Source organism: Argiope bruennichi, chromosome 10 (genome assembly GCF_947563725.1).
Source record: "Argiope bruennichi chromosome 10, qqArgBrue1.1, whole genome shotgun sequence".
Lineage (NCBI taxonomy): Eukaryota > Metazoa > Arthropoda > Arachnida > Araneae > Araneidae > Argiope > Argiope bruennichi.
In genome coordinates, this window is record NC_079160.1 from 85,706,504 (window position 1) to 85,720,210 (window position 13,707).

The 13,707-nt window shown below is 28.2% G+C and overlaps 2 protein-coding genes across 2 annotated transcripts in view; one reads left to right on the forward strand and one right to left on the reverse strand.

The window, feature by feature from the left end:
- LOC129987872 (zinc finger protein 271-like) overlaps positions 1–13,707 on the reverse strand; it is an 89,096-nt gene that overhangs the window by 26,934 nt on the left and 48,455 nt on the right. The gene's annotated exons all lie outside the window — the stretch shown is intronic.
- LOC129987873 (uncharacterized) lies at positions 10,775–12,562 on the forward strand. Its single transcript, XM_056095847.1, has 2 exons — positions 10,775–11,463; positions 11,577–12,562. The coding sequence occupies exons 1-2, from the start codon at positions 10,906–10,908 to the stop codon at positions 12,036–12,038; spliced, it is 1,020 nt and encodes a 339-aa protein (XP_055951822.1). The 5' UTR covers positions 10,775–10,905; the 3' UTR covers positions 12,039–12,562.

A 13,707-nucleotide genomic window follows, 5' to 3' on the forward strand; every position in this document is an offset into this window, starting at 1 on the left:
TCATAAAGTTTATTTCCAACTCGGGGATCATAGTGTAATAATAGACATAGCATGTTGAGTAGGTATATATTGTAATATTTATTGTATATCAAGTCAAGCCTTTATTCAAGAAATAATTTTCTTAAATGGATTCTGATTTTATTAATGTTTGATTGATATTTATTTTACTATATTATAAATTTCTAAAATTTTTATAAGTTATTTTACTATTCTCAATAAATAAAACAAATTGAGTTTTATTACTTAACAGATAAATCTCATTAAATGAGCTATAAAAATATGAACCTTTTTAATGCATGAAATAAAACTATTTTCAATTCATGTTTTATTGATAATTTAAGTTCTTTTGTAACAAATTAGCCATACATAAATTATGACACAATTGTAAATATACTTAAAATATTTTCATTTGATAAAGTTATTTTATTAGTTTAATTTGTATTATTTGAAAAATAACATTTTAATAATGTCTGTTAACAATTTAAAGTTGCAAAGAATTATATTTTATAGTGATTTTTTTTTAACATAGGACTATTTAAATTCAGTTTTCTTATGATAAGTATAAGATTATATTCAGTTACATAAAATTATTAAAATGTAACTCCCTGCGAATGTTCGGAGGATATAAGTTTTTTTTAATACTGGTTTTCTTTAAATTAGGGTTTGTTTTTCTAGTTATTAAGAAATCACGTTATATAGAGTTTCATGTTCATACTTGCAGCTTCCTCAGTATATTTCAAAATATAAATATTCTTGAAAGATTAATCTAATGGTCTTTTTGATAAAAAGATGTTCAGAATATTCACAATATTGCAGCCCATTACTGACATTCTGAATATTGGAAAGGAATAAATCTCTTTTTAAAAAATGAAACCACTAAATTTTCCAGTTAATAACTGAAACAGAAGTGATATTGAACTAATATATTATAAAAATATAGAAAGCCTGAATGTTCAGCATGTCACATATTCTATTTCTAGTAGCACCAATATGTTTCCATGTGAAAACTTTTTTAAAGAGGGTTAGTGGAATTTGACTTCATTCTATTTAGTTGTAGATGCCTCCAAATGGGGAAAGTTATTTTATGGTTACCCTGTAGTTTAATTACACAAAATTTTTGAAATATGTCAAAATGAAGTTTTAAGAATTCATTTAAGAAAAGTAAAAATTGCGAGCAAAAAAAATTGTAGTTAGGAAAGAATTAATTTTACCTGCTAAATCATGCAACAGTTATTTTTTTTCATGTTTAGGAGTCTGAATATAATATCCTGAAAATTCTACAATTAAATAGCAAGCTAATTTTGAATTAAGCAATAACACTTGAAAAAATAGAAATATAGTCAAATATCAGATTCTTATTGGTTTAACAGTATAATATAAACAAATTAATCAACATATGAAATAAAAACTAAAGAAAATAAATAATATATAGCATTGTATTACACAATTTTTTTACTAAACTTTAATAAGTTAATGTCATAACTAGGTAGTTTTTAGAGTGATGAAAAATAAAACGTATCGATTTTTAGCTTTATACAGCTATAAAATCTACACAAATGTGTTCATGATAATTTCTTTCAGATTCTTGCTCCGTGACATAAAATCATATTTACAGTGCTTGGGAATGAAGTAATCATGTTATCTTCCTTTTGTGAATAATTGCAATACTTATGAATTTATATGAAAAATCTTGGTTGGTTTCATTATAAGAGTCATAAAAAGAAATAGTTATAATATATATAAACCTTATCATGAGAAAGGTTTTATTTGATTTGTCAAAATTTTTCTCATCTCAATCTTAATGTTTATCTTATTAAAATGATAGTGCAAGTTTACACATTACTAAAATTTCTACTATTTTAACAACAAAATGAGATTCTCATCTTACTGTTTATCAAATAAAATACAAAGATATCCTTATCAAATATGAAATCATGATAAAAAGAATTAAATAATGATTAGCAAGTTCACTTGAATCACAACAAGGAAAACTAAAAGCTAAATTTTGAAGAGCCTACAGAAGCAAATTGTTTTTTGAGATGTAGTCTATTTAACAGACATTGCTCACAAATAATAAAATGTTTAATATGTAATAAAGTTAAATATAAAAAAGCAATATATATTTATTACAAAAACATTATGTAATGAAACAAACAGAAAATGTATTAATAAAGGATGAGGGAATACTATGCAATATTAAAACATGATATTGTTTTCATATTTGTTATTGTCTGTTATGGATTTCATAGTATATATATTCATATTTGTCACATCAGGTGACCAGTTTGTTCACCAGGAATATTGGTTGTATTTGTTTTTAGATAAATTGTTTAGATATAACTTCATATCAATGAGTCTATCAAATAGTTTAGCATTAAAATTGTGATTTTAACTGACTTACTTAAATATTCTTATTTACTCTTTGTATTGTGATCATAAACTTTTCTGATTGAGAACTGTTACTTGACATCATGGCGCTGTTGAAATTGTAAATAACCCTTTCATCTATCTTCTAAATTTGAGGTATTGTAAGTTCACTTTTTCTATTTGTTTTATAAATTGCTCAGATATTAAGTATAATACTTCTTACTTGACTTTCAATAATGGGCGAAAATCATGCAATTAACTACATGATGAAATAATGAAAACGATTTGGATTTCAGGGTAATAATGTAACATTAAATGTAGGGGGGGGATATTTTTAAAAAATGCAAATATTCGTTCTAAAATTCAATTGATATAATTAAAAAAAATTCAAACAATATAAAATTTATGTTTGTGCAGTGATATTTTCGGAAATTATCGTGGAAAAATGGCGAATTTCACCTTAAAATATTAATTAAAATTTCCAAAAAATCGGTCCAATGTGCACACGTCCACTATTCAAAGTACATATGTGCCACATTTGATACATGTAGGTCAAAGATTTGGCTTGTAGAGCGCCAAAACACACACATTCAACTTTATTATTAGTATATAAATATATTTGTTCCACTTTTTTTTATAATTGTTTCGTTATTCGTTTGTTGAAGCAAGTTATGTATGGGGTGGATAAAAAAATGATTCCGTTTTTATACTTATAATGTAGTAAAATAAAAGTGCATTAATTTTTTACACAGTATTTTACATATACTTACTGTTCAACTTCATTTTTAACATATAAAAAAAAGAGAGTTCGAATTGAGAGAGTTTTTAAATTTACTTTAGAACTTCTAATCAAAAATCTAATTTCCTTTCTTTCCCCTACACAAATAAAAAAGTAAATATTTTTGATACATTTTATTATTATTAAAAATGTGCATGTCAAATATTTAAATAATTTTTGTTAGACCTTGAAAGATTAAGTCCGATTCAGAACACCCGATAAATTTATTATCAGAGAAAGAATAAAATTATTTGGCTTTAATTAAATTTCTTCATTTATAATGCAGTTGCAAACTCTTGTTTTTGTTGTTAAAATATTTCAATTTTATTTCGAACAGTATCAAGCCGAAATATTTAAAAGACAGAAATATAACCATTTTTTCGCTATCAGTTTTTTCCTGAACACACAAAATAATTAGATGATAACGTTTTCGATTTATTACTATCTCTGGAAAGGTTTGTATCCCTTCCTTCCCTCATTAACAATCAAACTATCCATCATCCCAACACATATTTGGTGTTTGAATGATAATTAGTGATTAAGTGATAAGGAAGAATACGGACTAGTTGAATATGGGCTATAAAACACTAATCATCTACTAGTACAGAAGATTTAAGTCATTAAACTAATTATCTGACAGAAATGGGACATTTTTAAGAGGAAAAAAAAAAAAGAGTATGCTTGGCCCTTATCTTTGGTCTCATTAAAAGCAAATTACTGCTGCCGAAATGGACCTACCATAGAGCAATATACTAATGTCTTCTCTTATAACTAATCAATCTAGTTATCACAGTATCAGTAATGATTGGGGGAGGGATGATATTCTATTCCATGAGTGCTGAGTCGTTTAGTGGTATATAGCAGATGATCAGTGGGAAAAAGGAATAATCGGGAGTCCCTTTTAATTATTCCATTTTCTTTTACCTTTTTTTAAAATGAAATACTGAAAAGCTATCTTCTGCATTTCTGTTGGAGCAACGATTTTAGCAAGTGGTGTGTATATGAAAATGACTACAAAACAAAATATTGCAAGAAAACGACCGTTTTTAGAGAGAGATGATCCCGTGCTTGTTTGCGAAAGCTGCAATATTTCATTCAGCACACGGGGAAATTGCAATAGGCATATGAAAAAATTACATCCTGAACAAGTTACTACGGTGCAAGCAAATCAAATTTGTGGACTCTGCAATCAGAACTTTTGCAAAATTTCTCAACTACAAGATCATATTCAAAACCAGCATTCTATTCAACTAAAATTTGCAAGTGAAACTTTTCACGAAGAGGAAGACTTCTTGAACTGGAAAAAAAAAATTGAGAGTGAAAGCCAGTCATTTTTTAAACATAGAAACTCCTATGATACAGAAAATGGCAAAATATCCTACTACATCTGTAATCGAAGTGGGAATTATCAACCAAAAAAAGATAAAATCAGACATATGAAAACTTCTGGTTCCATTAAATGTGGTGCCACATGTCCCGCAATCATGAAAGTGACTACACAAACTGTTGAAGGAATAAAAGAAATAGATGTTCAGTACCAATCAATTCATATTGGACATCAATTGGAAATAGGAAAGCTGCCTTTACCGAAAGAAGATAGAGTAAATCTTGCTGCACGTCTAGCTCTTGGTGTTCCTATGACCAAAATATTGAATGATACAAGGCAGAATTTTGATCCAACAAAAAGACTAAGCCTTACAACTCGAAAAGATCTGCACAACATTTGCAGAGATTTTCGAATTGGGGAACATGTTCTACATGCAGATGACTCCACGTCTGTAGATTTGCTTGTAAGGAAAATGCAAAAGGATAATGATAACCCTATACTAATTTGTAAGGCAGTAGGAGACATTTTGCCAGACTTCCCTTCTGTCAAAGAAAAAGATTTCCTATTAGGAATGATGAACAATGCACAAGAGAAACTTTTGGAACTATATGGAAACAGTTGTGTCATGATAGATTCAACACACGGAACAAACCAGTATGCATTTGAACTATTGACAGTAATGATTCATGATGAAAATCATGAAGGACTACCAGTAGCCACTCTATTTTCATCAAGAATGTCTTGTGAAATTCTTTTGCCTTTTTTTGCAGCCATTAAGAAGCGTTTGCCAACCCTGAATACAAAGGTTATAATGACAGATGATACGACTTCTTTCACAAATGCATGGAAAGAAATATTCCATGATAACCCAACACACTTATTATGCAGTTGGCATATTAATAAAAATTGGAATGCAAACATTAATTCCAAAGTTAAAAACTATGAAAACAGAACAGTTATCAAAAATATTTTGAAGAATTTGATGACAGAAACGGACATTCCAACTTTTGAAAAACTTTTAAGTAATTTTATTGAATCTTTTAAAGAAAAAGAAATGAAATTTGTTGAATATTTCATTTCTAATTATAAAAATAGATCAAAGGAATGGGCATACTGCCATAGAATTGGGTTTCAAATAAATACAAACATGAAATTGGAAAGATGGCACCGCCAACTAAAATACGAGGAAGGTGATGGGAAAATTATGAAAAGAATGGACAAGGCTCTATCCCTCGTTATTAATGCAGTGGCTAAAAAACTCCTTTCGAGAGTGATTTCCATAGAAAGGGGAAAATTAACATCTAAAGTCGCTCAAATAAGAAAACGTCATACAAGCAGTAATGAAATGGGTAGTGAATATGCTTTTTACAATTTAGAAAACAAAATTGTTATCACAAAGCAGAATGGAGGATTGCTTATATCGTATGATATTGAAAAATCCAAAGATGTGTGTGATTGCCCTATCAGATGTGATGAATGCCATGTTTGCATTCATATGATGGCATGTACTTGCATCGATTACAGCATTCGATTCATAATATGTAAACATATTCACTATATATGCCAAAAATCAAAAAATATTACTAATAGAGAATCTGAAACAATACAAGACCAAGAAAATTTAGATAATGAAGATAATCTTATAATTATTGAAAATGACCCAAGAGAAAAATTAGAAATAGAAAAATCTGTAATCATATCCCATTTACAAAATGAATGCAGTAAAGATTTTGATAGCAGGAAAAGTAAAATAGTGAATGAGCTAAAAGAAATACTTGTTAAAGCACAAAACTGGGATTCCGCATACCCTCTGCCAGATGTGGAAGAAAAGATAAAAGTTCTTAATACATTCTTTGATCTTTCTGTTGCATCAACTAGTGCTGCATATTTACAAAATGCATTACCAGAAAGCTCCAAATCACCAGCAAATAAAAATATTACTAAACAAAGGAAATTCACTATAAAAAAGAAAAGCGAAAAACTGAACTAATTTTCCTTACTGAAATTCATTAGAGAAATCTATCATTTATATTTAATAAAACAAATTTCTGTTTCAGTAATATATTTTTGCATGATTATTTATAGAAAATTTAATGCATTGTACAATTCATATTTCAACAATGATGTAAATATAAGGATTAAGGCATAATATAAAAATAATGTATCAATAATAGGTAATGATTCAGTGAATATTTATTCAGTTTTTAATTATATTTTACTAAAAACTCTTGCATGATTATTCAAGAAAAATTAGCAAATTGTTTAAAGACCTGTGTGCATTAGTGTATTAGCAATCATATAAAATATTTTAAGAATAAATTAGTTCCAATTAGCAAAAAAATAATTTTATTCAGTGAAAGAATTTTTCTTCCCAAATTAATGAATGTTTAATTTAAGTTTAAGTTAAATATGTAATACTGAAAAAATAAATTATGCAAGTGATACATTAAATGTTTTTTTTTTTTTTATGGATTAGATAATGCAGACAAAGATATTATATCTGTGCACGATGATTTGCAATTCTGTTATTTGGTTAAATGTTACAAACTGTATTTTGATTTATATCTTATAATTATGCTAAATAAACTAGTGAATCTGTAGAACTTCAGCTCTCAAGAATTGAATAAATTTGATGATAGCTCAATGATAGTTAATAGATATTTTATAGAAATTTTTAATTTAATAAATTTAAATAACAACATTTTATAAAATTTCTATTGCAAACAACTTTTTTTTAAATTATCTTTATTGAATATAGAATAAGAAATGAAATGCTTTTTTTACTTAATATACATACGAATCTAAATTTTTCAAGGCAGATTTTTTAAACATTTCAAATGCAATTTAGTTTCTCAATTGGTATATTGTATCTAATTATTAAAAAATATAGCATTGTAGTTTTATTAGAAACAAAGAATTTTTCAAAAGCATACAATATATTTAATCATTTTTGTAAACTTAATTTGTGCTATTTCATTTTAAGAAGCAGAAAAAAAATCTAACAAATTAAAAGAATATAATGAAAATAATTATTTCCACTACTATATGTATATGTAATGTATACTAATGTGTATGTATATGTAAAACAATAAAATTTATTTTATTGTTTTACAATAAAAAAAATAATAAATACAAAATAAAGTTGGACGGACACTCTAGAAACAAAGTTATAGCAAGTCTGCAAAGTCAAAGAAACAAAGTAAACAGAATGAAAGTAATTTGATTAAAACTTGTTTTAAATATTTACATAACAGCTCATTTTTGTGAGGCAGTTAAGAAAATGATATATTGGTTTTCATTAGGTTTGCTTCGAAATCATTAATGAAACTAATATATGAATGGCTAATAAGCATAGATAATATAGTCTCAATTAGCATAGGAACCATTATGCATGCATATTGTGCATTATATATGTAATTCTCATAATTGTGCTATAGGTATAAGTTTACAAAATATAAGTTTACAAAATATTATATTTTATGTGAATAAAAATATTTATTCACATAAAATATAGAAATGTTACAGTGTTAAAGAATATAGTAAGAATATTTACAGATTGGTACCCATAAAACTACACTTAGCTGAATGCCTGCTAAAATTTTCTTTGGTAAATGGTTAGTGATTAAAAAAAATGACTACAATCTGCTATTTAATTACTGAATTATATAGGTAATTCTCATAATTTATAAGACTAACAATGAAAAACATTTATACATGAATATTTGACCGAGTTAGTCCAACAAACATTGATATTGCATAATAGGAGATGCTTTGGATGTAGAATATTTTACTATATAACTTTCAAAAATCAAATAATAAAAACAGCAAATTATTTAACATGTAACTAAATTGAAATACTAATATGAAATTTTTTTTCTGTCTATTGAATTGATTTATTTGGCTCTAATATACAGTGTAAAATTTTAATGAAAGGAATTAACATTATCAAGAGGGCTTTGCAATGAATAGACACATATTAAATGCACAAACTACATATAAAATGCTAAGCAAATTGTGTAAACTTTATTAAGAATGAGAACAATGCATAATATAAAAAAAAATATTACAACTGAAAAACATGGCTACCATAATTACAATTTCAGAATCAATAAAATAAAGAAAGTGACAAGAAGGAAAAGTTTACCTAAGTATTTTAAACACTAGCATATCTTCTCACAAATGATATGATGTGTCGCATTTTATCGTTAAAAAATGTTCCAAGACTCAAACTGCCAATACTGCAATTGATTTTGAATAATCAATTTTTGAATACTTAGTACATTCTAAAAATATGTACACTATGAATCTATGTGTGCAATATTTTACTTGGATTTTTTCTTTTTAAAAAGAATTTACCATGGCATAATTATTTTTAGAAACTATATAACTGCAACTGGCTAGTGGGAAAATAAATGTAAAACATATGAAGTTCCCAAATAATGTCTTAAATTGTGTTTTATGATATGAGAACATGATACAGTTTTGGGAATGAGATTTTTATTTCAGAAAAAAATTGGCCAGCTATATCTTTAAATTGGGACCGCAGAAAATGCAAAATATCAGAAAACATTCTAAATCCATTCCAAATTTATTCTGTTTCATTTTATTATGACTTAACATTCTAATCATATTATAGAAAATACTTCTACAGAAAGATTATATTAAGAAGCTTATTCTATTTAAAGTATATATATTTCAGATACTTCCATTTGTCAATGCCTTTTGTGACTATCTATGGTTTAAAAATCCAACTTTTAGTTTATATTACAAAATTGAAATGTTCTCGTCATATTTTAAATTTAAAAATAGCAGAATACAATTTTTTTTTCAGTTTATGGTAGCATATTAAGACAAATAGAAATGTGAAGTTTAGGAATTATAAAAAAATAGACATACGCTGTTCTGGGAATGTAAAGGCAAATATAACCATTGGCAGAATATTTTTTTCTCACAATATAAAGATATTATATCCATATAATCATATAAAGTTCTAATAGGCACATCTTTTTTCTTTATTTATTGCAGAAATAGTGCACATTAGATGTAAATGAAAAATACGTTTCCATATTATTCAGAAATGTTTCTGCAAAGGAATATTATCATATTACAATTAAATTTTTTTTCAAAATCATACCAGTTTTGAAGATGTATTAATGGAAACATTCGTCGGGTCAAAAACACTTTTAAATGATTTCAAGATTCATTAATATCAGGAAATTCAGATCCCTATAAAAACAGCAACAGAATTAGTAATAATAATAATAAAAACAATAGAAAACAAGTAAAAAGCCACCTGAAAATGAATTGTCTGAAATATTGCTTTTGTACGTTTGTTGTTTTTTTTGCTATAAATTTGATTAAATGATATTTGTTTTAAATATAAATTAAATAAGATGAAAGGTCACTGAAAAATATGTTTTAAGCTAATATGTCGGCACCTTGCTTGGAAAACGCATCCTCCCACTACAGCGAAAAACGATTCAACTGAACCGGGATAAGCGTTGAGCTACAACTCAACATTTAAAAGACAACGTTTATCCCTGCTGCCCCTCTCGGGCAACGTCCCTACCTGTCGAAAGTATGGTTTGGGATGGATTCGCCCATCCCATAGGGATAGACGTTGCGATTGAGACGCTAGTATAGTTCGGACAAACATCAGGCTGAAATTTATTTTTAGGTTTTTACAGATTGGAGTAAGTCGTTGCCACCGGAAGTATACCCCTGATTCTACCGGATGTGAACCAAAATTCATCGGATATGACGTAACACTTTGTTGACGTCATAGTGGTCATTTAGCGCGGGCTTTATCTAGCAATATTTAGTGACTAATCCTTTTTTTTTTGCCCTGCTGTACGTGAGACGTGTGTATTGAATCTCTTACACCTTTTATTTGCTTGTGGAGATAAGAATTCATTTTGTTCTTTTATATATTATTAATCTATATTGTTTATTTATCTTTCATTATTTATTTATATTATTTAGGGTTTTTTTTACTTAACTTAATTAGAATTAGTATCACTGAACATACTAATTAGGGTTAGCTAGGAAACAAAAAAGTTTCTTTGTGCTTGTATTTTATATTATAAACTTTTGTATTTAATTTTACTATTTGTTTTTCCGTAGATTAATTATATCTTATTATTATCTATAATCTGAAAGATTTTAATTTCCAGATTAGTGCTAACTTGGGAATTTTTTTTTTTTTTTTACATTTAATTTGTGTATTATTTCAATTTTTTAATTATTCAGTGGTGTATTGAACTTGATAGTTTCAAATTTATTTGTGGTATCTAATAATAATCTTTAACATCTTCTGTATATTGAATCTTATAATTGTTTTCTGTTTTGCTGTATGCTTTTTTGGCAGTTTGTACAGAATTTTGTTACTATTACTAGCTTTTGAAAGAATTCCATTTTATCTCACTGTTTTACAATGAGGGCTCTCTTTATTGGCGATTCCATGATCAAATACTTGCATAAGTATGTATCTGTTGAATCACTTGACTTTCATTTGGACATTGTTTCCTATCCTGGTGCAACTATTGAAAGATTAGCTAGCAATATTTCTGTACACAAAAATTATGACTGGGTCTTAGTGCATGTTGGCACAAATAATGCATCTTTGGATACTATTGAAGTAATACTTAAAAAATATAGAGCTTTGGCCACTGAGGTATTACTTCATGACCCAGGTGCAAGAATAATTTTCTCGAGTATTGTTCCAAGAGATTTTGATTTCCACAGAAAGGAGTATAAGGAATCGGAGTATTATTTACAGACACTAAACTATAAGGTTCGAGCCATAAACTGTGCACTTAAAGAACTATGTTATTTTCAAATGTTTTTCTTTTGCAGTTCTTTCCAGCCATCTTGGAAAAACTATCTTGCAAGAGATGGCTTGCATTTAAACAGATGGGGTAATAAGCTGCTTGCAGGTTGTTTTCTTGAATCCTTAACAGGATGCATCTCAGCAGATACAGCATCTAAAAAGGTAAGCATGAATACGTTTTTTTTTTTTTGTTTTTTTTTTCTCACAATGATTTTAAAAATTTATGCAAGCCTGAAGTCAATAATTTATAATTGGTTTTTGTTTTATTTTCGCAGATTGCAAAGACGCAGTCTTCCAACTCTGGTTTTTCTTTTGATGATTCAGAGTTTCCTCTATTGCCATTTTTTCCCGCAGCATTTGTTTCTTCTGCTAGGCCAAAGCAAGAGTCTGGCAAGCCAGTTTCTAGGCCTGTGCAACCTGCTAGGCCAAAGCAAGAGTCTGCCAAGCCAGTTCCTAGGCCCGTGCAACCTGCTAGGCCAAAGCAAGAGTCTACAAGGCTAATTTCTACACCCGTGCAACAGTCAGCTGCTCTGCTGACGAAAGATATTTCTTCTCTGCCATCTTCTAAAGGTAATACTCAATTTGTACTGCCTGTGATCCCATGCATTCCATTCAGTCAGTTTAGTGAAAATGTTTTTAGTAGTATTCCCACATCAAATAAATTTTCAGTTTTGCCAACAAATTGTAAAATATTGCATGGTGGAATATTCGCTCGCTCAAAATTGTTCCTATTCTAAAAACTGTGTTTATTGTGGGAAAACATATTCTATGCGGTCCTCGTTTTCAAATCACCTGAAGAAATTTAAATGCCCTCAACCTGTCAAAGACTGTTATCCTAAACTATGTGAAAAATGTTTGAAGTCCTATTCCTCTAAATCTTCTTTTTCAAACCATTTAAATCAATGCAACAAATCAAAAACTCGTGTTTTCTTATCCCCATCTGGAAAAAATTTCAGTAGGGTTTTGGAAACAAATGCATGTCTGACAGAATCAGTGGCAGGACCTGCAAAGGATCTACAAGCAAGTAGAGATATTAAATTAACATCTTCAGTTTCAGATATTTGTCAAAAATTTAAACGTCCTTCCAAAGTTAAAAATACATATCCTAGAATTTGTAAATTATGTTTAAAGTCTTATTCTTCTAAATCCTCTTTTAGCTATCATTTAAAGCGTAGCTGTAAATCTGAGGTTCAAACTGTATCATGTTTGCCAGTTAAAAGTAACTGTATTGTATTGGATAATAACTCTCACAAGGAATCAATAATAAACCCCATTTCAGATGTAGGAATAAATCAAAATGTACATAATTCTCAATTTATGAGTGATAATTATGAAAAATCCCCAAAAAGTTTAAAATGTGGTAGCATTATTCCTGTAAAACCTTTTAAAAGTTGTCAAGAAACTTGCAATTTTACCAAGAAAAATGAACTGTTTTTTTGTGTACAATCTGAGTGCAATCAAGTCTTTTCTAATCTATGGCATTTAAATAAACATCATAGTGCTGTGCATCAAATTCAGAATGTCAAAACATTTTCTTTTGATTCTTTTAAGAATTTTAAGATTTGGTTAGAAGCTGCAAGTTCTTCTACTTATACTTTTTTCCGGAAATCAACAGGCAAAAAAGTTTTGGGTGATAAAACATTTCATTATTATGTTTACCAATTTTTTTATCCTTCATATCTGTCAAGGATTCAATCAAGAGTAGAACGACATGCTAAAAGATACCACCCACTTAAAGAAAATACACGTAATTTAATCAAATCTTATTTATTGCTATCATTTCCTGTTTTAAAAATAGTAAGCTTAATTCGTGGTGATGCAGGCTGTCGGGATAAAAGAAATTTCTGCCCAACAAAAGAAGTTTTTATTTCTCGGAAGACTATACAGTCTTATTCAAGGCATCTACATAATACAATAAAGCCGATTAATGATGCCATGTCTGTTTTCTGTACTGTGGAGAAATTAAAAAATGAAAAATATAATCAAATTTTAATTTTCAAATTACTAATGTCGGATACTATCTTTGGACCTTCTTATTTGGATAGCTTACCAAATTGTGAAAATTCTTTTGCATTAGGTTTTCAAACTGAAGCTCAAAAAGACATGCTTATGAAACATTCCCATAAAATCCTTTGTATTGAGGCTACCCATGGCACAAACCATTATGATTTTTTTCTTCTTTCATTGCATGTGCAAGATGAATATGGTCAGGGATATCCTGTTGCGCATTTTATTACAAATGATTTAGATTTTCGTACATTAGTGGCTTTATTTTCTAGTTTACATTGTCGCATTCCTAATTTGAAAGTTAATACAGTCATGACTGATGATGATGGTTTTACTTTTAATTCTGTATTTGGTCCCGATATCAAGCATCTATTGTGTCAATGGCATGTATACCGTGCT

Coding starts and splice junctions, on each gene's coding strand:
- LOC129987873 (XM_056095847.1), top strand. CDS start 10,906: ATGAGGGCTCTCTTTATTGGCGATTCCATGATCAAATACTTGCATAAG. Junction 11,464..11,576: donor CAGATACAGCATCTAAAAAG/GTAAGCATGAAT, acceptor TTATTTTCGCAG/ATTGCAAAGACGCAGTCTTC.